Here is a 27055-nt window from a genome sequence, read left to right as displayed (position 1 = left end):
TTTGCGTGTTTATCGAAAACGATTTGACGAATCAACTTGAATTCCATGTTTTTTTGTCAGCATTGTCTTAAGATAATCTGGTTAAATTTTCGTGCAAATCGGATGAACCGTCTAGGACGAGTTCGCAAAAGTAGGTTTTTCGGAAAATTCAAAATGGCGGTAAAATTGAATCGGCTTGAGCCAAGGAATCAGAGGAAAAAATTATTTTGTTTCTAGCCCTTATGGTTAAAAAGTTATTAGCATACACACAAGTCCAATTTTGGACTGATGATGGCGCCAGAGGGATTGAGTTAGAGACTCCAAATTTGCTATGGTGACTTTTCAGACTGTCCTCTATGAGTGTGCCAAATTTCATAACTTTCCCCCAAAACGGTTCTATGGGCTGCCATAGACTTCAATGGCGGAAGAAGAAGAAAAAGATGAATAATAATAAGAACGCTAACGGTTTCAATAGGTGCCTTCGCACCTTCGGTGCTTGGCCCCTAAATAATTTGTTAGTGAATTAATCCTGAAAAGAACAGTTAAAATTGTTACTATGCCCACGGGTCAAAGTCTTGGCTGGTTAGTATGACCTAGTTAGTCCCTGCTGGTAGATGCTGTTACTGCATCTGACAGCAATTCAAGAATATCTGTGTATCCTGGTGAAATATTTTTGAAAGCAACATATATTTTGCTATCTTTAGTTATATTGTAGTAGATGTTTTACCAGTGTCCGATTCTGGTTAACAGGGTAATTTCTCTGTCTGTTTTCACATTACAGAATAGTTGCTAGTGAATTCAGTGGGACTGGAACTCAAATACGAGTCACTATAAGCAAATAGGACATGATTTCAAATAGCATACTTCCGTTGGCCCCAAGCAACTTCAAAAATATACACTGATGAGCCAAAACATTATGACAGTCACAGATGAAGTAAATGATCATCCCCTAACAAGACAAGGCCACATATTAGGTCTGGGTAGATGGTAAGCAAACAATCAGTTCTTGTAATCAATGCGTTGGATGCAGGAGAAATTACTTTTACAAGAGACAAATTCTTACAACAAGGCGACTGGGACAAAACTTGTGGGTTGCTCCCGGTCAGCAGTGGTGAGAATTTACCAAGTGGTCTGAGAGGGACAAACCACAACCCGGCGGCAGGGTGTTGGGCAATCCCTTCTAGTCCAAGCCAAACAGAAGGACTACTGTGGCACAAGTCGCACAAATTTGTAATGATGGTTATGGGAGGAATGTCACAACACAGATCGCACTCTGCTGCATATGAGTGCATAGCCGCAGACCAGAGTGCAACGTTATAGTCAACAGAATGTATCATCAAAAGAAAGTGAAAGCGAAGATTTATATTTGTATTTTAATTGAATTAATATATTAACTCGTATATACTATATAAACAATTTAAATATGTCTAATAAGACAAAACATGTTCTGAAATCTGAACGCGGCTCAATGGGAATTCGGTTTTTGAGTCCCACACGCCCCCTGGAGGAAGTAAACTTTAGCTACATTAGCTTTAGCATTTAGCATTTTCCTATTATGTTCAGCTGTCATTGCGCTTGCCGTAGACTTGTGGGAGTTTATGTAAAAGCATGATGGCGGCGGCCTGTGTGAGAACATTTAGTAAGGTCGGTCGGTTAGTTTTAGACACGCCGAAATGCCGTGTAACAAACACCGCGGCATTCGTGCCGAGAATGACCATGAGATGCCAAGGAAGAGCTTACGGTACCGGCGGTTCGGGATTTAACGTTATATCCAGACTTTTGCCAGCTGCGCCGGTGCGTGGCAGTGGTAGAGTCCTGGGATGCGCCTTCTTGCTCGGTGGTGGTTTCGGCTTGTACCAGACCATCAAACTCACGCTTCAGCGTCACCTTGCAGAGGAAAAAGCAAATGTAAATATTCAGTTATGTGATATATTCCTGGATGTCCTGCCCTTTTTGACATGCAACTATAGAAAGTAAATGTCATTTGTGGGTTAGTTTGCTCACCTTGGTTTTGTTAACTTGTTTTGATTAGGCACCTGAGCTGGGAACAGATCTTAAATTGACTCTGTATCAGTATAAGACCTGTCCGTTTTGCAGCAAGGTGCGAGCTTTTCTGGATTATCATGGTCTGCCATATGAAATTGTGGAGGTCAATCCCGTTATGCGACAAGAGATCAAGTGGTCCACTTACAGAAAAGTTCCCATCCTGATGGTGAACGAGACGGTGGTATGTAGCAATTCGGGTGTTGTCTTTCCTGATTATGATGATGGATAGTATAAGATGCTTCAGATCAAGTCCCTTTCTTTATTTTTTCTACAGCAACTCAATGACTCCTCTGTAATTATTAGTGCTTTGAAGACATACCTGGCCAGCAAGTGAGTATCTTCTGCTTGATAATCTTGTGTGGATGTTGTTGATAGAGTTTATTTTATCATGACTTTAAATTTAAAATTTGGTATATTTCTGTATTGTGACTCTGGACACCAGTCATAAGGGTCAATTTCATAACATCATATGAAAGCTGAATAAATAAGCTTTCCAGTTGATGTATGGTTTGTTACGATAGGACAATATTTGGCCGAGATACAACTAGTTGAAAATCTAAAATCTGAGGGTGCAAAAAAAAAAATCTACATATTGAGAAAATCGCCTTTAAATTTGTCCAAATGAAGTACTTAGCAATGCATATTAGTACTAATAATACAGTTTTATATATTTACGGTAGGAAATGTACAACATATCTTCATGGAACATGATCTTTACTTAATATCCTAATGATTTTTGGCATAAAATTATTTTTGTTGTTGATGGAAATCATTTTGACCCATACAATGTATTGTTGACTATACCCGTGCGCCTTATGACTGGCTTTGTGGTCCAGGCTAACATATTAATTTAGAAAAGGGGTCAAGTTGTGACAACAAACTGAAGTTTTTCCTTACAATATTGATTTGACATTTGATTTTTATCTTAAAAATTGTAGGGGATTGCCATTGATTGTTTTCACTTTTGTGCTAGTTGCTTTGCTGATAAAAATTTGTTTGGCAAATAAATGTAAATATAAATGCAAATGTTTATTTTTTTATTCACTGCCTCTTTTAGGGAGAAAACAATATCTGAGATTCTCACTTTTTATCCTGAGATGAAGGCAAAGAATGACAGTGGGAAAGACGTGACAGAGTTTGGCAATAAGTACTGGGTCATGGTGCTTGACGCGGATGCTGATCATCTATATCCTGGAAAAGACTCCAGAAAGTAAAGCAAATAAGTTGTGTCTGTTAGTGATTGCTTTATTTCATTATTGCTTTTTTTAATTGAATTCACTCACTAACACTTTTTGCACAGAGAGGAGATTAAATGGCGGATGTGGGCAGATGATTGGCTGGTGCACATCATTTCCCCAAATGTTTACCGCACACCGACCGAAGCCCTCGCATCCTTTGACTACATAGTACGAGAAGGCAAATTTGGCACCTTTGAGGGCTTTTGTGCAAAATATATCGGAGCTGCTGCCATGTGGATCATTGCAAAGAGATTGAAAAATAGGTATGTTTTGGGGGGCAGCTTGTTAGTAAATAGTACATTTAGTATATTTGTCAGAAATGTTTTGATATTAAAGTTTAACCTCATCATACTACACAGACACCATCTGCAAGATGATGTGAGGCAGGATCTCTACAAGGCCGTCAATGATTGGGTGGCAGCCATTGGAAAAAATAAGAAATTCATGGGAGGTGATCAACCCAACCTTGCAGATCTGGTATGTATTTCTCTCTCTGTCTAAAATTATATTAAAGGGGTACATAACACACAGTTTCTGCCAATCTCATGTTAATCTTGAGTACCTATAGAGTAGTATTGCATCCTTCATATCTCCGAAGAGTCTTTAGTTTGATCATATTTATAAAAGACAGATACGCTGTACCGATTCTTTCCGAAAACACTCAAGCTTGTGCAGTGGGCGGAGCTAAAGAGTCACACACACACACACACACACACACACAATACATCATGGCATTATCCCTGGATAACTTTTGATTCACTATATGTTTGTGTTGTTTACATTTATATGCACTTACGTGCCGTGCCGATTGCCAACAAAACGGACATTTGTTGCAGTTTCACTCACTGCCTGCGGTTTAACAAACAAACGCAGAACGCCGTTGCTGCTCTGGAAAAACAAACTGCATCCACTGTTTCCTTAACGCTGGGTTATTTGGGAAGCTGAACTAGGTTTTCTTTCCCTCACAACCAAAAACTCACTTCTTTAGTGACATTGTGGATTTTGTGGTCTAAAAATAAAACGGGTGGTATTATTATTGGCATATCTAATTATCTGTGATGTTCTGGAAATTACCTTCTTGTACCTTGTTTTTTCAACATAGGCAGTGTTTGGTATTCTGAGGGTTATGGAAGGCCTTCAGGCATTTGAAGATATGATGGAACATACCAAGGTGAAGAACTGGTACCGGCGTATGCAGGTCGCACAACAAGTGTCATAAAATCAAGGCTTCTGTAATTGCTGCAACAACTTGAAGCACTCGATACTACTGCACAACTTGATGCCATCTGTTGGAGGCATAATGTGTTATGCAAATCTTAAAAGACTATTTTTTCCCTCAAGTAATTAAACACTTCCATTCTTCCTTTGCTTGGACTATAACCACAGAGCTAATAATGTTTCATTTGAGGAGATCAACAAAAACATGTCCAAAATAGCATAAAATGCTTTTCCTGTTTTTCTCTCTCCATGATTTTCTCAACTGCTTTTCTGTATTTCTTTTACTTTGGAAAGCAAAATGGAACCTAAATCAAATGCAGTTTAAAGTAAAACAACCTCATGATCCACAGACAATTGTGAATGGGTTTTTGAGGGATAGTTCTGAAACCATTCAGTTTTCTCCATCTCTGTGAAGTATTTTGAAGCAACAAACAAACATGTATAATCTGGTGATTTGGTCCATTTTTCAACAGGTAATGTTTTTTTTTTTTTTTTTGCGTGCACATGTTGGTCAGTTGAAGTGCTGCCACTCTCATCGAGTGGCATTTAGGTTACCTCCTAAACAGATGAGCTCAGCCCTGATTGATCACTGTAGATGCTTACATCTACCTCATTTAGGATTACTTTTCCCTGGTTCATACATTCAATCTGAGGTTGCAGTGACCTTCAAATCTGCGGTATACTGAATGTTCATGTTAATGTTTTTCAACCTTGGGTTCTCAAGGGGTTTAACTTAAAATGTGATCTTACTGATTAATGGTTATGTGAAAGTTGTTATGGACATTTGGAGTGTCCATTTAACCAACAGCATTTGTCAAGATGCATCATCTTTTGATTCGTCAAAAGTGATAATATTTGTCGATGAAATAAAATTAAAATCTCAAGCAGATTGTTGTCAGCCTGCTTGGTATGTTTGTCATGTTTTTATAATCGAAACAACAGGAATGCATGTCAGGTGATAAACTCATAAAACTTGACATTCACAAACTATTAATTCAAATATGTTACCACTGTTTATTCCGATGGTTTTTATTAATCAGTTTTACAGACAAAAGACAGAGAAGTAGGTGCATGCGCATAGCAACGCGTCGTTGCCAAAGAAACCTAATAAACTTCCGTTCGTTGGGCGTTAAACACACTTCTCAAATCTTTGTCGCTGAAGTTTCGAACCAGCCAATCAGATGCAACAAAGAACGTCAAAGGCGGGACTCAGAGCGTCAGACGCGACTCTGATTGGCGGCTTTTGTTGTCCATGCAAGAGTCTACCGGTTATTGCAAACAACATTACACACGGGACGCAACGTTGCATTGAGGTTAGTGGCGTGTTTATTCGAATCACTTTCATTGTTTAAAGTACATAAATACAGTTTCAACGTATGTTTGATCGGGGGGATTTAACTTGCCGTATAAATATGCAAGGCATGTACAGAAGTAACTGTTAGAAGATTAGGAATGCATACTTGACTGAGGACAAATAGTCTTCTTGTTTAACAGAAACACATGTATGATTCATAACACTTCTATTTTATTTTTCTTACAAGTTCATGATACACTTCTGGTGAACATTTACATACTCTTAAGACAAATAAAACCGGCCTACAGAATTGAAGGGATGAAAACACGGTCGTCCTCTCCGCCCGTCCATGTTCATATCCCAGACTCAACATCTGTGCATGTTCACCTTAAGAAGAGTCCACAGAAGAGCCAGGTCAGACTGGATGATTTTGCTATTCCAATTTAAATCAGCCTCACTGGTTTACAGAGACGGTGAAATAACTCTCATAACTCTATTTTCAGCAGGGTAAAGTGAGCAATTTAAGATCCACTGCCAGTGTAACGGTCCGAGCTCCCTGGGTTCCTCCTGGAAAGTCCTCAAGACGAAGAGAATACAAATGGGAGGTGTGTTTAATCTCATTCACTTTTATTTAATAGCATAAAATAATTATGAGTCATTTTATTAAATCTGAATGACTGGACTTTGACGGTGTTGTTGATTATGATTTCACTTTTTTTAACTTTAGTTTGTGTTTAATGTTGCTGTTTAAGCATAAACAACATCTGCAAAGTTACGAAGCTCAAAGTTAAAAGCAAAGGGAGATATTTTCTTTTACAGTTAACGCTTTTTAAGGACTACGACAAACGGCTGGTAGGGACTACAACAAGCTTCTTCCCGGGATAGTGACATCACTAACCCTAAAATGTACATAAACCCTGCCCACGGGAACACGCAACAAAGGGGGTGAGGCCATGTTGGGCTGCTTTAGAGTAGAGGAAGAGTTGTTGTAGAAGAGCACATTTAGGAGTCTGCTCAAGCTGTCGCATCCGTCTTTTCACATTTATTGCAATACAGTACGTAACACAAATGCAACAGCATGTCATAAAAGCAAGATGACAACATAAGCTGTAACTGTAATTAAACTAAACTATACCTGTTCTATTTTCATGCAGTATAAATTCTGTGGCTCTGTGTATCTTACAACAGTTTCCACACAAGCGATTTCTCATTATCATGACAGAATATGCAAATCAACGACTTGAAGATAGTTAACTCCACATCAGCTACATAAATGTATCAACTAACCATTCCGAAACATCCTGTTGCATTCTACATGTTGTCACTTCTTCTTGAGTCTCTCCATCATTGTCCGACTCGGTATTGGCACGTTTGAGAAATACAACCCCAAATCAGAAAAAGTTGGGACAGTATGGAAAACGCAAAAAAAAAGAAAAAAAGAAGTGCTTTCTAAATTTACTTTGACTTGTATTTCATTGCAGACAATATGAACAAAAAATATTTCATGTTTTGTCTGGTCAACTTCATGTCATTTGTAAATATGCATCCTTTATTGTGATTCAGACCTGCAACACATTTCAAAAAAAGTTGGGACAGTAAAGCATTTTCCACTTTGTAATGTTGCCATTCCTTTTCACAACACTTAAAAGACGTTTAGGGACTGAAGACACCAAGTGATGAAGTGTTTCAGGTGTAATTTTGTCCCATTCTTCCTGCAAACAAGTCTTAAGGTGGGCAACAGTACGGGATCTTCGTTGTCGCATTTTGCGCTTCAAAATGCGCCACACATTCTCTATTGGAGACAGGTCGGGACTGCAGGCAGGCCAGTCAAGTACCCGTACCCTCTTCCTCCGCAGCCAGGACTTTGTAATATGTGCAGAATGTGGTTTTGCATTGTCTTGTTGAAATATGCATGGACGTCCCTGGAAAAGATGTCTTCTTGAAGGCAGCATATTATGCTCCAAAATCTCTATGTACTTTTCAGCATTAATGGTGCCTTCACAGAAGTGCAAGTTACCTTTGCCAAGGGCACTGGCACAACCCCATACCATGACAGACCCTGGCTTTTGGACTTGTTGCTGGTAACAGTCTGGATGATCCTTTTCTTCTTTTGTCCGGAGCACACGGCGTCCATTCCTCCCAAAAAATACCTGAAATTCTGATTCATCTGACCACAGTACACGTTTCCACTGTGTGATGGTCCATCCCAGATGCCTCCGAGCCCAGAGAAGTCGACGGCGCTTCTGGACACTGTTAACATAGGGCTTCCTTTTGGCACAGTACAGTTTTAACTGGCATTTGTGGATGTAACCGTATTTTGGTACTTCACAAAGGTTTGCCAAAGTAGTCCTGAGCCCATGTGGTGATATCGCTTCTAGATGAATGACGATTCTTGATGCAGTGCCGCCTGAGGGATCGGAGATCACTGTTGTTCAGCTTAGGCTTGCGCCCTTGTCCTTTACACACTGAAATTCCTCCAGATTCCTTGAATCTTTTAATTATGTTATGCACTGTTGAATGTGAAATATCCAAATCTCTTCCTATCTTTCTTTGAGGAACATTGTTTTTAAACATATCATTAACTTTCTCATGTATTTTTTGGCAAACTGACGATCCTCAGCCCATCTTTGCTCCTAAAGGATTAGACCTTTCTTGGATGCTGCTTTTGTACCAAATCATAATTACAATCACCTGTTGACATCACCTGTTTCAAATCACATCATTATTTAACCATTTTACCTCATTACTAGCCCTAAATTGCTCCTGTCCCAACTTTTTTTGAAATGTGTTGCAGGTCTGAATCACAATAAAGGATGCATATTTACAAATGACATGAAGTTGACCAGACAAAACATGAAATATTTTTTGTTCATATTGTCTGCAATGAAATACAAGTCAAAGTAAATTTAGAAATCACTTCTTTTTAAATGTTTTTGCGTTTTCCATACTGTCCCAACTTTTTCTGATTTGGGGTTGTAATTGGCACGGTTTGAACATTGAACAGAAAAGGCTCAACAGTTTCTGACCTTTTCAGAGCGTGTCTGCTATCGGAGCTGCTCACACAAGCTCTTGAAGCTCCGCCCTCTTCTGGAAAGGGGGCCGGGAGCAGCAACTCATTTGCATTTAAAGGGACACACACAAAAACGGTGCATTTTTGCTCACCCTCAAACAGTGACACATTTAACATGCTATAAAAAAATTATCTATGGGGTATTTTGAGCTAAAACTTCACATACACACTCTGGGGACATCAGAGACTTATTTTACATTTTGTAAAAACGAGGCATTATAGGACCCCTTTAAATTTAGAATGAAAGGGAAATTGCAATAGTATTTTCTCTCTATTGTGACGTATATGCAAGTTAAACAGCTTCATGAACAAGAAAAAATGTAGGGCGTGATTTGATTTTGATCGGGAATTGATTGAATGGTTGGATCGTTGTAGTTTGACAAGTTGTCCCACCCTCACTCAAGTAAACATGTCATTTATAAAATATTACCAGGGCACATTAAGTTAAAATAATGATATGCACGGATAAATCATTTATAATAATACTGCAGCATTGAATTAAAGATTGTAATGGTCAAATTTGATTTTATGGTGACTACAAAATTTCTTATCAGGGGGCTACTCGCTGCTTAGAGATCACCCCGGCACAGGCCACTGACTCTTCCTCACCTCCTCTGCGGCTCACCGACCTGTCCAGTGAGGAGGACGATGCAAGAGGAGTAATTGGCAAATACGAGCGAAAAATTGAAAGCCTAATGTCAGAGGTTGACTGTATAAAAAGTGAGGTATGGATTGTGAATAATCATGACTATTTCACAATTGATTGAACGATTTTGCGGATTTGAATGTTAAAATCTCCACAGGCAAAGTTACGGCAGACGGAGGACCACCTGAAGCATCAATCAGAGCAGTTGAGCGCCTGTCGGCGTTTGATTGACCAGCATGAGGAACGACTTGAGGAAGTCTGTAAGGACTTAAGGAGGTCAAAATGTGAAAATACTGATCTGCGAAGCACTGTAGACGGGACACAGGGTGAGCCTGGACAAATGAGGTATGGTTCTTCCAGATTTATTTGTTATATTAGCTTTTAGGTTGTGGCCTGAATGCTTGACCATGACATCAAAATTGACTATTCTTATTTTTATTCTTATTTATTCGTGCACATCATTATTTGTTTTAATTCATGTGCCCTCATAATCTTTAATTAAAATAATTTCCTCTTTGAGTGTTTACTGGCGTGCGGGCGGGACAACCTGTCACTCGCATGAGATCACAGCAATAGCAAACCACAACCATCCAATCAATTCCTGATTGACAAAATCAAGTCCCACCCTACATTTTAATTATTTTTATTGTTCAAGAAGCTATTTCACTCAGATAAACAGTGGTGGCCAAAATTATTAGAACACCTGACAGATCGGAAAATATTTACCTTTTTTTTTTGGCTCCAAAACATGATTCATGAACATAATGTTCATGAAACATGCAGATGGTTGCTCTGACCATCTAATATCAGATGAAGTGAGTTTATTTTCCAACTCGCCCCAAATGTGCTCGATGGGGTTGAGGTCCGGACTTTGAGGGGGCCAGTCCATCATTTTCAATGTTCCAGCAGATTCTTTACGTCACAGGTAATAGTTCGAAGAATGTTTCGGTTCATTGTCCTCTTGTAAAATAAACCAGTCCCAATAAGATGACTCCCAGATGCCAAGTGTTACATTTACATTACATTTATGCATTTAGCAGACGCTTTTATCCAAAGCGACTTACAACTGAGGAGTACAGGAAGCGATCCGTCATGAGGAGGCAGTGAAACACAGAAAGTGCCTGAAGTACTAAGTTTTGGACATTGCACAGAGCATCATACACTAGGGCAGGGAAGAAGTAGAGGAAAATAGAAGGAAAATAAGGAAAAGGAACTTTTATTTATTTATTTTTTAAGATAAGGCTCGCGGAAGAGGTGCGTTTTCAGCTGTCGTTTGAATGTCAGTGATTCTGCAATTCGGATGGAGGTGGGAAGATCTTTCCACCAGCAGGGAACGGTGAATGTAAATGTTCTGGAGAGGGATTATCTGCCTCTCTGTGATGTTACCACAAGCCATTGCTCCTTAGCTGAGCGAAGGCTTCTGGTGGGGGTGTAGACTTATAGGAGCGAGTTAAAGTATGCAGGAGCTGAGCTCGTGGTAGATCTGTAAGCGCGCGTAAGCTCCTTGAACTTGATGCGAGCAGCGAGTGGTAGCCAGTGCAGAGAGATGAAGAGTGGTGTGACGTGGGCCCTTTTGGGATCGTTGAAGATAAGACGTGCTGCTGCATTCTGGATCATTTGGAGCATTTTGATCGCACATGATGGAAGTCCAGCCAGAAGCGCATTAGTGTTCTAATAATTTTGTCCACCACTGTACGTCACATCATGCTGACTTTAAAATGTGTGATTTATGTGGACAGATCAGAAACCGGACCTCCTCACCAGGAGATGGAAACTCTACTGAGGAAACTGGTGGAGGCTGAGATAGATGGTCAGGCTGCAGCTAAACAAGTGGCGGTTCTGAGGGAAACTGTTGGCAAACTTAAGAAGGTAAGAAGGTGGAAGGGCTCCAAACTCTGTAAATACCTCTGAAAACCTTTTCATGTGAATAAAAAAAGCATGCACTTTGTATATTCAGGACAAAAAACAGCCAAAGACACACACTGATCATTTGGGCCGTCAACATGAACTACTAGAGCAGAAGCTGGACACATTTTTGGACACAAATCGCACTCTCAGACGACTTTTGAGGGAGCAGCATGGGCGGGAGGTACGAAAACTTCTTGTAAACTAAATTGGTCTCATTTTTGGGTTGTCTGTTGGGTCTGCAGTATTGTGTATGTGTAGTTTACAAAAAAAATTCTTCACCACAGACAGATGCTCTGAGGATGTCTGATGAGAGGGAGATGCTAATGAGAAAACTAGCTGATTCTGAGGCTGAGAAAAGGGTTTGTAAACCTTCTACATTTTTTTTGTCACTGTGAATGTATATACTTTTGTATATTGATTTAGGGTATTATTGATATCTTTTATAATTTTAACATCATTGTAAGCTTGATACATTTATATTTTTCATAAAAAAAATGATGCATTAAATTGATCTAAAGGGATAGTAAAGACAAAAAAATTATATTTCAAATAAATGCGGTTCTTCTGAACTCTTTATTCAACAAAAAAACCTGAAAAAAAAAAAATATCTGGGTTTCCACAAAAATATTAAGCAGCACAAAAGTTTTCAACTGATAATAATTAGAAATGTTTCTTGAGCACCAAATCAGCATATTAGATTGATTTCTGAAAGATCGTGTGACACTGAAGACTGGAGTAATGGCTGCTGAAAATCACAGAAATAAATAATTCGTTTAAAATATATTAAAATAGAAAGCAATTATTTTAAATTGTAATATCATTGTACAATATTCTGTTGAACGGTAGCTAATAATGTAATGTAGGGCAGTTTTCTTTTCCTTAAACAATTTGGTGATAGGATTACTAGTTATTGTTACTTTCGCTTATAGAAACTTGAGACTAAACTCAACAACAGGGAAAGAGAGGCCAACCAGATAGCTGAGAATTTGGAAACTGAAAAGGTAATAGTAATTAATTTTCACTCACTATTTCTCATATTTTACGTTTTAATAGCTCTTTTGAATTTCTAAATACTTGCATATTGTAATTTGTATCAAAGTTGCTGAGTTTAAAAACAGGAAGTGTTTTTAAGATGTTTTGTGATCGTCATCACAGGAGCATCTGAGGACCACAGGAGAGCTGTCGAAGGTTCTTGAATCCACTCGCAGTCGCTTGCAGAACCAGCTGCACAAGAAAGAAGCTGAAAATAGCCGTCTGGGGGCTCAGATCCAAGTAAGCTAACTTTTTACTCAGGATTCTGGGTTTTCATTGACATGAATACAGTGATATATCGCATAGAATGTACTGTACTTTGGCACAGAGGCTGGAAGGGACACTGCAGCATCAGCAGGAGGAGGTTCAAGGCCTCCTGGAGCAGATGAGAGAGCTGAAGCAGCACTGTGAAGGAGACAGAGACGTCCAAAAACTAGTCCTTGAGGACCAGAGGAAGCGGGCTGAGCAAAGTGTGAATACAGCTGCACAGCTCTCTGCACAACTCTTGGACAAGGTACTGTATAGTGAAGAACTATTTAAATGTGCTTCAGGGTTTCATAAACTGTATAAAGTTTCTGTTGACCTTAATGGTTTACAAAGTGCTGACATAAAAACGTCCTTTATATTACGTCCTTGTGCTGGCCCATAAATGTACTTCACTTGGGACCTCTTGTCTCACATTTAGATTTTGCAGGTTTAAAAAAAAACAAAAAAAAAAAACAACTGATTTTCTGCAGTAGGCCAGTGTGACCCATGCAGTGCAGACTTTGACTGATGTGTTTCTGTTGTCTCTTTTAGGAGGCTCAGTTAGCAGAGGCTCTGTCCAATGCTGAGGCGCTTCAGCAACGTTACTCCAAACAGAACAGAGAGAAAAGCCAGCTGGAGTTGGAGATCACCACTTTAAATAAGTCAGTGACTCTTTGTTCACTTGCTTTTAGTATTCACTGAAGCTCAGTATAGTCTTCATGTCTATAATTTATGATTTTTTAATGTGTTTAAAAATATCTGTTTTCTATTTTAATGTATTCATAATGTATTGTTGTACATAATTATACTCACAGAATGACATTATCATTAGATTAGATTAGATTAGATTCAACTTTATTGTCATTACACAAGTACAAGTACAAGGCAACGAAATGCAGTTTAGGTCTAACCAGAAGTTCAATTTAGGTCTAAATGGTTGCTTTTACAAAGTTTCACTCTACAAAGAGTGATATTTAGCTGCTTCCTTGTTTTAGAGAAATTACTGAGAGTTCAGTTTTGTTTTTACTGCCCACAATTTTCGGCAAAGCTGAATGTTGAAATCATCAATCTAATATGCGGAACATTTCTTATTATGAATGTTGCAAACAGTTGTGCTGCGTAATAATATTTTTATGAAAACTGATACATATTTTATATATCTTTTATACATATACACAACCTTTTATATATTGTCTTTTTGCATTTTAGTAATAAGAATTGTGGGACAATTTGTTCTGGCAGAATTTTTCTTTCTGCAAAACAATTTTTTTTTTGCAATACGAATTTTTGTCCCAGTTGTTATATTTAGTGGATCTCATAATGAACAGCGATTGTGGACTTTTCTCTTTGTAGTCACCTCACTGAGTTGAGCGAACAGCTGCGCAGTTGTGAGGAGAAGTCCTGCGCTGAGAGAGAGGGTCTTCTCAGCCGTCTGCACTCCCTCACCTCAGAGAACACGGCTACCAAACTGGAGAACCAGAGACTCAAGGCAACAACTGAGACACAATAAATACTTTTCTCTTTCACACAAAACCATCTAAGCTCTGATTTTCATTGTGATTTTTGTGTCTCTATTAGAGCACTCTGTCAGCCACAGAAGACAGGCTGTCTTTGTCTCAGTCAGAGGTCCAGCAGCTGAAGATCTCTCTCAAAGACTTTGAGAGTCTGGTAGAGGGTTACAAGAGTCAGGTGCTTTCAGCATACCTTCCTCACAGCTCATTACAATCCATCTGCATTTAATCATTGTACATTAACCCTTCAAATTTCTTGCAGTTGAAAAAGACACGTGTGGAATCTGAGGAATACTCTTTGAGGCTTGAGCTGGCAGAGAAGGAAGCACAGGGTGACCGCGCGGAGGTGGAAAGAGAAGTGGAACAGGGCCGCAAACAGCTCCAGGCCCGGCTGAAGGAAATGGAGATGCTGCGGGAAGCTCTGAAGCGCCTGGAGGACGAACTCAGGGAGGCCAGAGAGAACATGCACTTCCAGGACAGAAGAAATGCAGAGCAGAACAGCACTCTATCTGAGCTCAGAAACAAGGTGATGTTTATGGACAAATACACTATATTGCCAAAAGTATTGGGACGCCCCTCCAAATCATTAAATTCAGGTGTTCTAATCACTTCCATGGCCAAATGTGACTGCTTCTACAAACATTTGTGAAAGAATGGGTCGCTCTCAGGAACTCAGTGAATTCAAGCGTGGTATGGTGATAGGTTGCCACCTGTGTAATAAGTCCATTCGTGAAATTTCCTCACTACTAAATATTCTACGATCAACTGTTAGTGGTATTATAACAAAGTGGAAGCAGTTGGGAACAACAGCAACTCGAAGCCACGAAGCTGTAGTCCGTGTAAAACCACAGAGGCGCACAGTGCGCAGAAGTCGCTAACTTTCTGCAGAGTCAATAGCTACAAACCTCCAAACTTCATTAGACCTTCAGATTAGCTCAAGAACAGTGCGTAGAGAGCTTCATGGAATGGGTTTCCATGGCCGAGCAGCTGCATCCAAGCCTTACATCACCAAGTGCAATGCAAATCGTCAGATGCAGTGGTGTAAAGCACGCCACCACTGGACTCTAGAGCAGTGGAGACGTGTTCTCTGGAGTGACGAATCACGCTTCTCTATCTGGCAATCCGATGGAGGAGTCTGGGTTTGGCGGTTACCAGGAGAACGGAACTTGCCTGACTGCATTGTGCCAAGTGTAAAGTTTGGTGGAGAGGGGATAATGGTGTGGGGTTGTTTTTCAGGGGTTGGGCTTGGCCCCTTAGTTCCAGTGAAAGGAACTCTTAATGCTTCAGCATACCAAAACATTTTGGACAATTTCATGCTCCCATTTTTGTGGGAACAGTTTGGGGATGGCCCCTTCCTGTTCCAACATGACAATGCACCTTGCTTTGTGCACTGGTGCGCAAAGATATGGATGAGCGAGTTTGTTGTGGAGGAACTTGACTGGCCTGCACAGAGTCCTGACCTCAACCCGATAGAACACCTTTGGGAGGAATTAGAGCGGAGACAGCGAGCCAGGCCTTCTCGTCCAATCAGTGCCTGACCTCACAAATGCGCTTCTAGAAGAATGGTCAAAAATTCCCATAAACACACTCCTAAACCTTGTGCAAAGCCTTCCCAGAAGAGTTGAAGCTGTTATAGCTGCAAAGGGGACAACTCCATATTAAACCCTATACAGATTAAGAATGGTTCATTAAAGTGCATGTGCATGTAAAGGCAGGCGTCCCAAAACTTTTGGCAATATAGTGTATATTTACACCACAGATATCAAGGTGAAATCAGATTTTTATTTTCATGACTCATTTTCCTGTTTGCATGTAGGTGGAGCAGCAGAGTTGTAAAATAGAGAACCTCCAGGAGAAGAACTTATTTCTACTTGAAGAAAATATGCAGCTGAAACGCTCTATGGAAAACATCGACAGGTCTGCTGTACATAACATAACATTATATTTAAAAGACCTTATGAAATCAACACTATGAATAATTTCCTTTTCTTCTATAGATAAACCAAAATATATTGATGACATTATCTTCTGCATTATTTAAAAAGCCTTATGAAAGTCTAATTTATGAATATTCTTTATTCCTTATCTATTAATTAAATCAAAACATATTGATGAAATTCTCAACAGGAAATGTCAACACCGAAAAGAAAAGAAAAAATAAAATAAAAAATAAAATACTAAATTAATATAATTTACCTTTAACATAAAACCAAACACAAAGAAAGCTGAAGCCTAAAACCTTTTCTAGTTACATTTCTCGAGTCTCATCATATTTCTGTACCATTCTCTCTTCGTGGTGGCACACAGGAAGATGGAGGATGTGAGCACTCAGAACAGGGATCTGCTTCAGGTCATCGCCAAACGTGAAGAGACCATCCACACCACGCAGCTGCGTCTGGAGGAGAGGAGCCGAGACTGCGACTCCCTTTCTAGACAGGTGGAGCAGGCCAGGGAGGAGGCGCACAGACAGGTCACAGGAATCATTTTTTTGCACCTGTTTGATGTTAGTGTATACATGCTTCTCATGTTGAGGCTTTGTTCACAGGTGGAGCAAAGCCTAGAGCGGGTGCTGTCCAAAGAACGCTCGGCTCAGTCCAAAAAGCTAGATTTGGAGACCCAGCTGAGCCTGGCTAAAAATGAGCTGGGTCAGATGCGCCGCAGCAAAGATGACGTAAGTGTTCTCAGCCGAAACTTTCCATTGCACAATACTAAACTTTCACAACAAGATTACAGTTAAAAATATTCTTAAAATCATCAAAGGATTATATTGTGAAATTCTCAGTGAATAGTTTTAGCAGACCACAGTCAAAAAAGGTTGTCAGAAACGTATTGAGCCCTCAAGGGACATGGTGACTGGAAAAAAATTTAGATGGGAGAAAAAATTATATTAAAATGCATTTGCGTTCCCCAAAGAAACTTTGCATTCGCTTGCAACACTTTTCTGTTATCTAGCAACAGTTTTGTGATAAGAAGCTGTGTTTTGCAATCAAACTCAAAAGTGGTGTTGGAAATATGAAGTGGGAGGAAGAAAAACTGTCAATGCTTTTGTGGCAAAATATAAATGTTCCTCCCATGTGGTTAAGTTCCATCTTCATGCACTTTAGAGGCGTTGTGGAAACACTTACACTTGAAGTCTATGGGCCAAGTGGCAATCTGGCAAGTTTTTACAGTTGCTTCTAGACTTTTTTTTTTTTCATTTTACCTGGGTTTAGTCCTGGACATTTCATCGTGAAAACTGTGAAGTTATGGGCAGTAAAAACAAAACTCTCAGTAATTTCTCTAAAACAATGGAGCAGCTAAATATCACTCTTTGTAGAGTGAAACTTTGTAAAAGCAACCATGATAAAGTCATTCTGTGAGTATAATTATGTACAACAAACTCCAAATCTTGGTACTTATACAGACCCTATCAATCTTTACAAAATTTTAAATATAATTTTCCAGTAATTATGAACCACTGGAAAGACCATGGAGGTCATTAAAAAAAAAAAAAACTGAGACGAGTCAATGTTTTGTGGTACAGATGTTAAACTTCAATTGGGAATTTTCTTTACATGTTACATTTTTATAGATGTACCTTTTTAGAAAGTTTTTTCTACATTTTTCAGATGGAGAAGCGATTTCAGTGCAAACTTCAAGACATGAAGAACCAGTTGGAGCAGGTGAATAGCACCAACCGCAGCCTGCAGAACTACGTCCACTACCTTAAGGCTTCATACACCAATGTGTTTGGAGATTCTGTTCTGACAAGCTCACTGAATCCCCATATCTAAACACTGACAATGAATATGAATAAAGCCATTTCTTTATTTAATGCAGTTTTTCAATGACTTGTAATATACCTCAATGACTTAGGGGCCGTTTACACAACACCATTTTCAACTAAAAACTTGTGCGTTTTGGCCGTTCATTTACATAAACCGCAAAACAAGAACTTTTGAAATCTGGATTTAAAGTGCTAGTTTTTGAAAATGATACCGTTATGGTCACTACAAAAACATGATTTTGTGAAAACAATGATGCCATGCGTATTACGCTAACTATAGCCTGGCAGCATAATACAGCGTTTTTAATCATTTTCGCAGATCTGTGTGGATGGGGATTGTTTTGACTACGTTGTTGCCTGTCATTTTCCGTCACACATCATTGTCATTTAAAGGATACATTACATAGCTTCATCTCATGATCTTTTAATAAAACGGTGCAAAACAAAATCTCCAATGTACATGTTTCTTTAATTAAATCACAATGCATTAAACAAGTCACAATATTCCTCAAAAATATCTATAAAAACACTTAAGCTGCTTCATCGGTCCATTATGACTAATCTAGGATTAATCACTGTCACTGTCTCCCTCACTGTCTGCCTCCTTAACATCCGTGCTGAACTTGTATTCCTGGTCACAGCCCATGTAGGCATCGCTCATGAAGTACAGTGTGTAGTTGTGAACACCAACAACAGGTGCCACAAAGTCGAGTTTTACCTGTGTGAAGAAAGAAAAAAACCCCACCGTCATTAACTTCCACTCCATTTTTTTTTTAATACTACAATTTGAAGATCATAAAAGACTGGAATAGTGTACTAATGCCTTGGACATAAAAGCAGGACTAACCTTGGCCTTCTGTTGAAGAGTTAGTCTCTTGATTGAGATGAGGCTGTTCGATTTGGGGTCTCCAATAACAACCCACCAGCCTTCTTCACGTTTCTGCACAAAGAAACAAAAAAAAAATCATTAAGTATTGCTCTTTCATAAAATAAAATAAGGCAAGATCAACACTACCATTAAAAAGTTTGAGTACTGTAAGATTTTTTTTTAAATAATACATTTATTCAGCTAAGATGCATAAAAATAATCAAAAGTGATCGTAAAGACATTCATGATTTAAAAATATTTATATTTCAAATAAATGCTGCTCTCCTGAAATTTTCATCAAATAATCCTGAAAAATTTTTTATCATGGCTTCCACAAAAATATTAAACAGCACCATTTTTAAAACTATTTTTAATATTGATAATTAAAATATTACTTGAGCATCAAATCAGCATATTAGAATGATTGGAGTAATGGCTGCTGAAAAAAAAATCAGCTTTGCCATTACATTAATAAATTAAATTTAAAATAGAAAAGTTATTTAAAATAATATTCCACAATATAACTTGCTTTTTTAATTAATTCATGTTTTTTTTTTTACTGCATTTAGATCAAATAAATGCAGCCTTTATGAGCATTAGAATTTTTTCTTTCAAAAAACATTAAAATAAAGTTTTTTACCAACCCCAAACCTTTGAAGGGTAGTGTGTATATATAGGGTTTATGTCAATAGACACTCACCTGTGGGAACAGAGGAGCAATGACAGGCCCTGTAACTTCCTCTTCTCGTTCCAACTGCACTTGGACGACCACTGGACTTCCACTGTCAGCACAAGAGAATAAATTAACATCTTCAGCAGAGATTAACGGTAAAAATGGCTGGTTTTGTACACCCACACAAGATTGAAAGTTTTCAATTGAAGCCCTTTGGATTTTGATATCAGCTCATACCTCTTGATGTCGTCCTTGTCAGCCACTTCGTACGAGAGCTCAATGTTGGGATAGCGGTTACAGAAGCGTGCCACGTCGGCCATTTGTACATCTGAAAGCTGCAGAAGACCAGTGCGGTCCTCATCTTCCATCTCCATGATGTCAAAGATGCTCTCCACACCCTAAATGAGTCAACAAAAAGAAGTTGAGATAGACAACCAAGACAATATTCACCGTAGAGAGGATCCCCAAACTCACTCAGATCCAAATCTCACCTTGTCCGTGCAGCGCTTAATGTGTTCAGAAGTGAAGTGGGGTAGTTGTTTGAGGTAAGAGTCTTTAGACCACATAGCTTGTGTGACCATCTGAGCCAGCTCCATGGCAGCCAGTGCTGGACTCAACCAGCCGTTACTGGAGAGCACGTCCACACACGCTTGGATCAGCCGCACCGCCTAAAAACACAGGCAAGAGAAGAGCAGTAGGACTTATAAAACATTTCATTTGTACATGAACAATCAAACAGCAACATGTTATGTACCATATGTTCAATTTGAATGACAACGTTGATGAAAAATTCATATATACGCCTAAACCCCCGGTCAAAAGTTTAGAATAATTACGTTTTTTTTTTAATGTTTTTGGATGAAGTCTAATATGCTGATTTGTAACTTAAATAAAAAGCTCACCCAAAAATGAAAATTGTGTCTTCACACCTCACACACTAAAATTGTATGAGTTTCTTTCTTCTGTTGAACACAAAAGATGATGTTTTGAATAATTTTGGTGATCAAACAGTTGACAGTAGCCATTGGAAGCCAAGTAGGAAAAAAATACTATAGAAGTCAATGGGTGTTGTCAACTGATTATCAACATTTTTCAAAATATCTTCTTTTGTGTTCAACAAAAGAAAGAAATTCATACCGGTTTGGAACATCATGAAGGTGAGTAAATGATGAATTTTCATTTTTGGGTGAACTAAACCTTTAAGAAACATTTCTTATGATCAATGATGAAAACAGTTTTTGCTGTATAATTTTGTTGTGAAATCACTACCATTCAACATTTTGGGGTAAAATTTAAGAAAGAAAGAAACTAATACTTTTATTCAGGAAGGATGTGTTAAATTGATTAAAAGTGACAGTATATACATTTATAATGTTGCAAAAGATTTCTATTTTAAACAAATGCTATTCTTTTGAACTTTCTATTAAATCAAAGAATTGTCTTTTTTTTTTTTTTTTATGAATTATGTGTTGTTCTTTTTGAGCTGTGGAAGATTGGCTATGTTCTCACCTTGCTGAGGATGTCTTCAGTATCTGACTGGAGCTCTGCGCTCAGCTGCATGCGGGACAGATGAGCCTGGAGCAGCAGGTTGGTCTTCACATGAGGGTCGTTGAACTTGGGGTTGTTCAGCTTATGAGGCACTTTCTGAGCCAGCTGCAAAAGTCAAAGAGTGGTTAACAGAGCTCTGATGCAGTCTGCTTGTTCTAAGGGTTCACATTACACTCAGTCAATAATGGAATGTTTTATTTACCTGCCGCAGCAGGGTATCTTCGTGGTGCCTGATGGGAATGTTTTTATACTCCGCAGCATTGGAGATGATCTCGATGAGGCCACGGACCTTTGTCTTGGCGTTCAGGGACATACTGAACAGCTCTGGAGAGAGGACAAACAGATGAGATGTATCCGTCAAGACAGACATGGCAAGGCAATCAAGCAGCACATTTCAGCAACCCCAGCAAAAAAAAAGAAAATATTTTGACATTTAATTAGCACTTCTCTTATGACATGTTTTGACTGTGTCCGTGTCTATTGCACACAAAGTGAATAAGCTACAACAGGTAAAGATGCTAGCTGTGTGAATGCTAGCTGGGATGGCAATATCGATTTCGAGTATCAACTTTGATGAACCAATAATGACATTTATACAGATGATCACGACCTTAAAGTGTGTTAAATGTAAAGAGTCCTCACCGATGGTTGTGTAGTTGATATAATAGTAGGCTGCAATCATGCCCAGATTCAGAGGTGCCACATCCATCTCGTCCTCGATGCTGATGCACTTGGACTGTTCCAGATCCTGCAAGGTGTTTTCCACCAGCTCAGACAGATGATCCGACAGATGACGATGAGACATACCTGGAACATGAAGAGATTTTAGTCTACACTGATATACACTGAAGTTTAATATTTTTTAATGTGCTCCTAATGTTACAAATAGTAAATTCTGCAGTGTGAAGTCATTTGTCCTGCTGTAGGCATTTAAAGGTCCTTACCCTGCAGGTTGTAGTAGTTGGGGTTTTGGGTCATGCGGCGGTACAGAAACGTCCATGTCAAGTAGTCCACAGCATCCTGTTTGTTCTCTACCGTCTTGGTAACGATCTCAGCGTTGAAATGGTCGTGAAGACAGTGGTCCAGGTGAGACTCGACAGGCAGAGGCTCGTAAAGGAATTTCTTGAAGAAGTCCTAAAGAAAAAGGATGTTCAAAATTATCAATCAAGAACAGTGAAGCAGACGAGACTAACCAATCTTAAAAGGTTCACCCAAAAATTACAATTCTGTCATTAATTACTTACTCTCATGTCGTTTCAAACCTATAAGACCTTTGTTCATTTTCGGAACACAAAAGAAGATATTTTTGATGAAATCCGAGAGCTCTCTGACCCCTCCACAGACAGCTATTTAATTACCCCTTTCAAGGTCCAGAAAGGTAGTAAAGACATCGTTAAAATAGCCCATGTGACCCCAGTGGTTCAATCTTAATTTTATGAAGCGACAAGAATACTTTGTGTGCAAAAAAACTAACAAAAAGAACAATAATTTCTTCTCGTATGTGTCATTCTCCTACGCAGTTTATGTAGTAAAAACAGTGTAGCGCTTTCGAGTTCTACGTCAGAACAGTGGCTCACCATTGGCCGATGCTGTTCACGTGAACACCACGAAGTATGCGTGTGATGCTGACGCAGGAGCTAGCCAATGGTGAGCCACTGTTCTGCCTAAGAACTCAGATGGATGCACTGCACTGTTTATACGTCAACAGCATAAAAGTCTAACACAGACTAGAAGAAATTGTTGCATAAAGTATTTATTTTAATTTGTCTTTTGCCTACAAAAAGTACTCACCGCTTCATAAAATTAAAGTTGAAGCACTAGTCACATGGACTATTTTAACAATGTCTTTACAACCTTTCTGGGCCTTGAAGGTGGTAATTAAATTGCTGTCTAAGATGAATGAAGGTCTTACGGGTTTGGAACGACATGAGGGTGAGGAATTAATGACAGAATTTTAATTTTTGGCTGAACTATCCCTTTAAGTCAAGAAGACGTGTTTAGTGTTAGCTTTACCTTTTTGGACCCCTGGCACATGATGACACAGCGACCCTCATCGTCCTGGAGAGGACGGTTTGCCTTTCCTACCATCTGAAGCACATCATAGATTGGGTAGTCCACGTATCTAATCAGAGAAAGACATTCATGAGCAATCCACATGCACAATGTTAAAATTGGTAATGATATGAGTTGTTTGAGGCCACTAAGGATGAGAAAATACTTACGCATGGATTTTACCGTTGTAGTACTGTGTGTCCATGACAATCACCAGGTGGGCAGAAATATTAGTGCCCCAGCAGAGAGAGCGAGATGCCACCATCACCTGAATGGCACCTGGCATGAGAGAACAGAGGGGAAATTTAAGTTGTGTGGGTTTATACAATTTTAACCATTAGTAAGAAGGGTATGAAGTTAATGCAGGTCCCTCTACCATAGTGCTCTTTGTGGCCATTGTGGCACAACTCTTTCACTTACGTACCGTTATGGTAGTATTTGAAAAATACATATTGTACACGGAATTGAAACCATTATACCAGATGATCAGGTATACTCCGGTATACACTCAATGTGAGCTGGTAAGAGAGTCATAACTTTATATTTTAACTCAAATAATATTGTATTTGATTATTAACTTCTCATTAATGAGAGAATGTCCAAACATGTTTTTAATGTTATGGTGTTATTAACCATTTCATTACTACATTTACCTTATCTGGCTTTCACCAGACCAAGCTCAAATTAAGATAGAACATTGGTCTGGGGAGTCTGCTATGTATTTTCTACTGGACAAGAGGCGTTATAAATGAGCATAAATCAAATGACTCCGTACGCAATTGGATAGTCCTTCAACCAATCAGACCACAAGAGGCATGATCATTGGGCAACGACCCATCGCTTCTCTATCCGTCATCGTGTTAAACCCGCCAATAGTGCGCCAGGTGGGTAGGTCAAGAAAGTGTAAAAGAAGCAGTAGAAATGAATGTAAAGGTTTCCAGACTGAGTTGCAGGGCAAAATCAAATCGCCGGCAGATCAGGCAGGGTTTACCCAGTCTAACATTTCCCCTTTTTATTATAAAAAAAATGAAATTCTTTGAAATTTCGAACTATACATGAACTACAGCAAAACCAGTGATGTAAGAAATATGAATTCTTTAATATTAGAAGTTTTATTTCAATATTTATACATCACAAGAAATTTAGAAGAATAGATCATCTGAGAACTGACAGTTTTAACTCTTAATTGGATTTAATTAAATTCCTGTATAGCTCATGACTACTCAAAAACAGCCCAAATTAATAAATTCATTTTCTAACAAAACATCAAAATGATTTTGGAATGTTTTCATTAACTAATCATTTCAAAACTGGCCAGAATACATTATGACTGTTAAACTAAAACATTAGGTTTAATGCGTCTTACCAGAAATGAAGAGATGCTCCACAATCCTGCGCTCTGTAGGTGAAAGGCCCTCGTGAAGGTACCCCACCCCGTTAGAGAGGGTCTCCTTCAGTGTAGCATCAGAGAGATTCTCCATGAATGGAGCCAGATCCTTTTCGGTTGAGTGTAGGAACCTGCAGGGACAAAAACAAGGTTGAAGATAAGATTCCCGATGGGTTAAGAGTGTATTTAGTGTATGGATGTGATATAGATCTTCTTCCAGCACCTTTGTGGCACCACGTCAGCAGCACAGAAGGTGAGGATATCAATAGCGGTGAGACGAGTCTGGCGTCTTGATGGCACAAACACCAGCACTGGTTTGGATGGGGAGTGTTTCATTATGGCGTGATACACAGGTTTTGCCATGGACAGCAGACGAGTCTGTGTGTGACTCACGTTGAAGCCCTGAGGAAGGGGAAAAGTAGACAAGAGGATTAAACAAAACTTCAAAATGTAAAAAGAAGAAAAGGGTAAGGATCATGCATGTAGATCAAATTAAATTACAGAGAGCTTCAGACTGACCTGGATGTGAAGCTCCAGAGGAACGGGCCTGACATTGGGATGGAAGTTGAAGGTGGCTGTGGTGCTGCAGCCGAGCCAGTGGGCCACATCTTTAGCATTGGACAGAGAGGAGCTGAGGGCCACAATACGGATGGGCCGCTCGATCTGAGAGGAGATGTACCTCATTCTGGAGCAAATCACCTCTAACACAGGCTACAAGAGATACACAGAGATAAGAACCAAAGGATTCAAACAACCAAAATCTTAATCTTTAGAAATTAGAATAAAAACAAACACTTACTCCGTTGTCACCTCCAATGAGATGAACCTCGTCTATAATGAAGAGGCTAACGTTCTGCACGTTCTTCCTCTGTTTCCAGCGACGGGAAAGAATGTCCCACTTGTCTGGGGTGCTGACGATGATGTCACCTTTACCCAGCAGCTTTAGGTCAGTGCTCGTCTCACCGGTGAGTAAGACAACCTTCTTATTCAAAGTATCCTGGAACTTCTGGTGCCAGTCAATAAAGACCTGCCCAAAAAAATGATGTCTGAATCATGACATTCACATCCTAGTTTCAGCAATTTCTTAGATTTATCTTAAGACGAACTACAGACACTTTAACATTATTACATTTATATCCATAAAGGCAGATAATTTTGGATGTACCTGTTCAGCCAGAGCCTCCATGGGTGTAATGTAGACACAGCGGCCCTCTGAGTTGTGTAGGAGCATCCTAAGAATGGCAAACTCTGCACATATGGTCTTCCCGCTGCCCGTGGGGGCGCCAACAAAGACGTTGTCGTCACTGTTGTACACCGCATTGAACACTGAAAACAAGAACAGTTTCATTTAGAAGGAAGATCTCAATCAAGTATGACAGCATGTTGGAGGGTTTACGCGGGCAGGTACCTTGGGTCTGGATTGGGTTGAAAAAGGGAAACTTCTGGTAGAGGCTCTCGAAGGCTGCGTTTCTTAGAGCAGACACGGGCAAAGGCTGCAGGTCAAGCAGCTCAGTGGGAGGAGGATATTTCTCAGGCAGGATTAGGTGACGAAATGAAACCGGCAGCTGCGTCTCACATGCTTTAGAATGAGAGAGAGATAAAAAAAAGTAAAACAAATTCAGACTTTGGGAGAAACATTCTGGACTACTGCAATATCTCCAACACTCCATTTTACTTCCAAATAGTACTATGGATTTTAGTCGCTACATCAATGCCATAGTAAATAAGCATTTTAAATATTCAATATGGTTTAGTAATATTTTCTGCAGTATTAAGTTGTTAATATGTCGTCAGAAGTAAATTCAGTAGCAATTATAAATAAATAAAAACTTACATAGCCAGCGATCTGAAGCTATGCGAATGAAGTACTGCGGTGGCAGTGGCTCAAACACAGGCACAAAGAAAGTCACAAGATGTTCGTCCTGAGCGTACTTGGCCTTCAGGAGGAAGTACTCATGGTGAAGGACAACCTCACTGTCCACATCCTCCACTAAGATCCAGAAGGCCTCAGATGAGCCATGTATCTGGAAGAAGCCAACATTTAGTGTGTGTATTTATTATATATATTTATTTATATCACTATTAATATACATGCTGATTATATATATACTATACACTGATCTTTTTTTGGACTGACCTTGTCATCCCACTGGAAATCTGGTGTGATTGTGAGTTCCACTTTCAGAGTGGAGCGTGTGATAGGCTGCAGATGAACTGCCAGGTCCAGTTTGGGGAACTGATGGACATACTTATGAATGGTTTTCCCCATCTTTGGCATGCGAATCAACTCACCTGAAATGGATAAATAGCTCAGATCATGAGAAAATTGTATAAAATGGCATTTGGATATATATTGACAATCCTTGAGTATTAACCACTATTCACCAATTTCATTATGGTTCAGGTCATAGAGGCGCTCAAAGGGGAAGTTTTTCTTTTCAATCTTTTTGATGACTTCCTCTGGAAGCTTGCGGAACTGACGCAAGGGAGACATCGACTGCCACCTTGATGGAAAAAAAGCCAATAGCATAAACATCACACTGCAAGATAAACAATACATTTAAAACAATCAG

At 39.2% G+C, this 27055-nt stretch overlaps 3 protein-coding genes across 3 annotated transcripts in view; 2 read left to right on the top strand and 1 right to left on the bottom strand.

Moving 5' to 3' along the window:
- The first annotated feature begins 1567 nt into the window (after positions 1-1567).
- On the top strand, positions 1568-5384 carry ptgesl (prostaglandin E synthase 2-like). The gene is made up of 7 exons (XM_079827943.1): positions 1568-1887; positions 2012-2206; positions 2300-2355; positions 3083-3235; positions 3326-3526; positions 3623-3740; positions 4366-5384. Exons 1-7 carry the CDS (start codon positions 1588-1590, stop codon positions 4480-4482), a joined length of 1140 nt encoding a protein of 379 aa, XP_079684069.1. The 5' UTR covers positions 1568-1587; the 3' UTR covers positions 4483-5384.
- A 345-nt stretch (positions 5385-5729) lies between these two features.
- On the top strand, positions 5730-18393 carry odf2b (outer dense fiber of sperm tails 2b). Its single transcript, XM_079827942.1, has 19 exons — positions 5730-5794; positions 6023-6189; positions 6279-6380; positions 9400-9570; positions 9649-9836; positions 11231-11360; positions 11449-11580; positions 11684-11758; positions 12329-12400; positions 12555-12671; positions 12760-12945; positions 13230-13339; positions 14031-14166; positions 14256-14366; positions 14451-14714; positions 16005-16105; positions 16496-16658; positions 16734-16859; positions 17797-18393. Exons 2-19 carry the CDS (start codon positions 6094-6096, stop codon positions 17959-17961), a joined length of 2445 nt encoding a protein of 814 aa, XP_079684068.1. The 5' UTR covers positions 5730-5794; positions 6023-6093; the 3' UTR covers positions 17962-18393.
- snrnp200 (small nuclear ribonucleoprotein 200 (U5)) overlaps positions 17389-27055 on the bottom strand; it is a 28011-nt gene continuing 18344 nt past the window's right edge. The window contains exons 26-45 of the mRNA XM_079827941.1: positions 26868-26986; positions 26620-26774; positions 26317-26506; positions 25891-26061; positions 25648-25808; positions 25282-25509; positions 25002-25193; positions 24706-24884; positions 24462-24613; positions 23266-23374; positions 23057-23165; positions 21988-22177; positions 21686-21850; positions 21246-21367; positions 21005-21148; positions 19987-20163; positions 19733-19893; positions 19523-19604; positions 18802-18894; positions 17389-18672 (exon numbers count right to left, since the gene is read on the bottom strand). Coding sequence (XP_079684067.1) covers positions 18523-18672; positions 18802-18894; positions 19523-19604; positions 19733-19893; positions 19987-20163; positions 21005-21148; positions 21246-21367; positions 21686-21850; positions 21988-22177; positions 23057-23165; positions 23266-23374; positions 24462-24613; positions 24706-24884; positions 25002-25193; positions 25282-25509; positions 25648-25808; positions 25891-26061; positions 26317-26506; positions 26620-26774; positions 26868-26986 — 3049 coding nt within the window. The 3' untranslated portion in view covers positions 17389-18522. The remainder of the gene's footprint in view (positions 18673-18801; positions 18895-19522; positions 19605-19732; positions 19894-19986; positions 20164-21004; positions 21149-21245; positions 21368-21685; positions 21851-21987; positions 22178-23056; positions 23166-23265; positions 23375-24461; positions 24614-24705; positions 24885-25001; positions 25194-25281; positions 25510-25647; positions 25809-25890; positions 26062-26316; positions 26507-26619; positions 26775-26867; positions 26987-27055) is intronic.

The sequence above is a fragment of the Gobio gobio genome (genome assembly GCF_949357685.1).
Source record: "Gobio gobio genome assembly, chromosome: 10".
Classification (NCBI taxonomy): domain Eukaryota; kingdom Metazoa; phylum Chordata; class Actinopteri; order Cypriniformes; family Gobionidae; genus Gobio; species Gobio gobio.
This window is presented reverse-complemented; position numbering and strand designations above follow the sequence as displayed.

What these genes read in the sequence shown, in the direction of transcription:
- ptgesl (XM_079827943.1), top strand. Translation starts at nt 1,588, where the DNA reads ATGATGGCGGCGGCCTGTGTGAGAACATTTAGTAAGGTCGGTCGGTTA. An exon ending in AAGACATACCTGGCCAGCAA is followed by an intron (nt 2,356 to 3,082) that starts GTGAGTATCTTC and finishes TGCCTCTTTTAG; the next exon opens with GGAGAAAACAATATCTGAGA. An exon ending in CCTGGAAAAGACTCCAGAAA is followed by an intron (nt 3,236 to 3,325) that starts GTAAAGCAAATA and finishes CTTTTTGCACAG; the next exon opens with AGAGGAGATTAAATGGCGGA.
- odf2b (XM_079827942.1), top strand. Translation starts at nt 6,094, where the DNA reads ATGAAAACACGGTCGTCCTCTCCGCCCGTCCATGTTCATATCCCAGAC. An exon ending in GGGAGCAGCATGGGCGGGAG is followed by an intron (nt 11,581 to 11,683) that starts GTACGAAAACTT and finishes TCTTCACCACAG; the next exon opens with ACAGATGCTCTGAGGATGTC. An exon ending in GTCTGGGGGCTCAGATCCAA is followed by an intron (nt 12,672 to 12,759) that starts GTAAGCTAACTT and finishes ACTTTGGCACAG; the next exon opens with AGGCTGGAAGGGACACTGCA.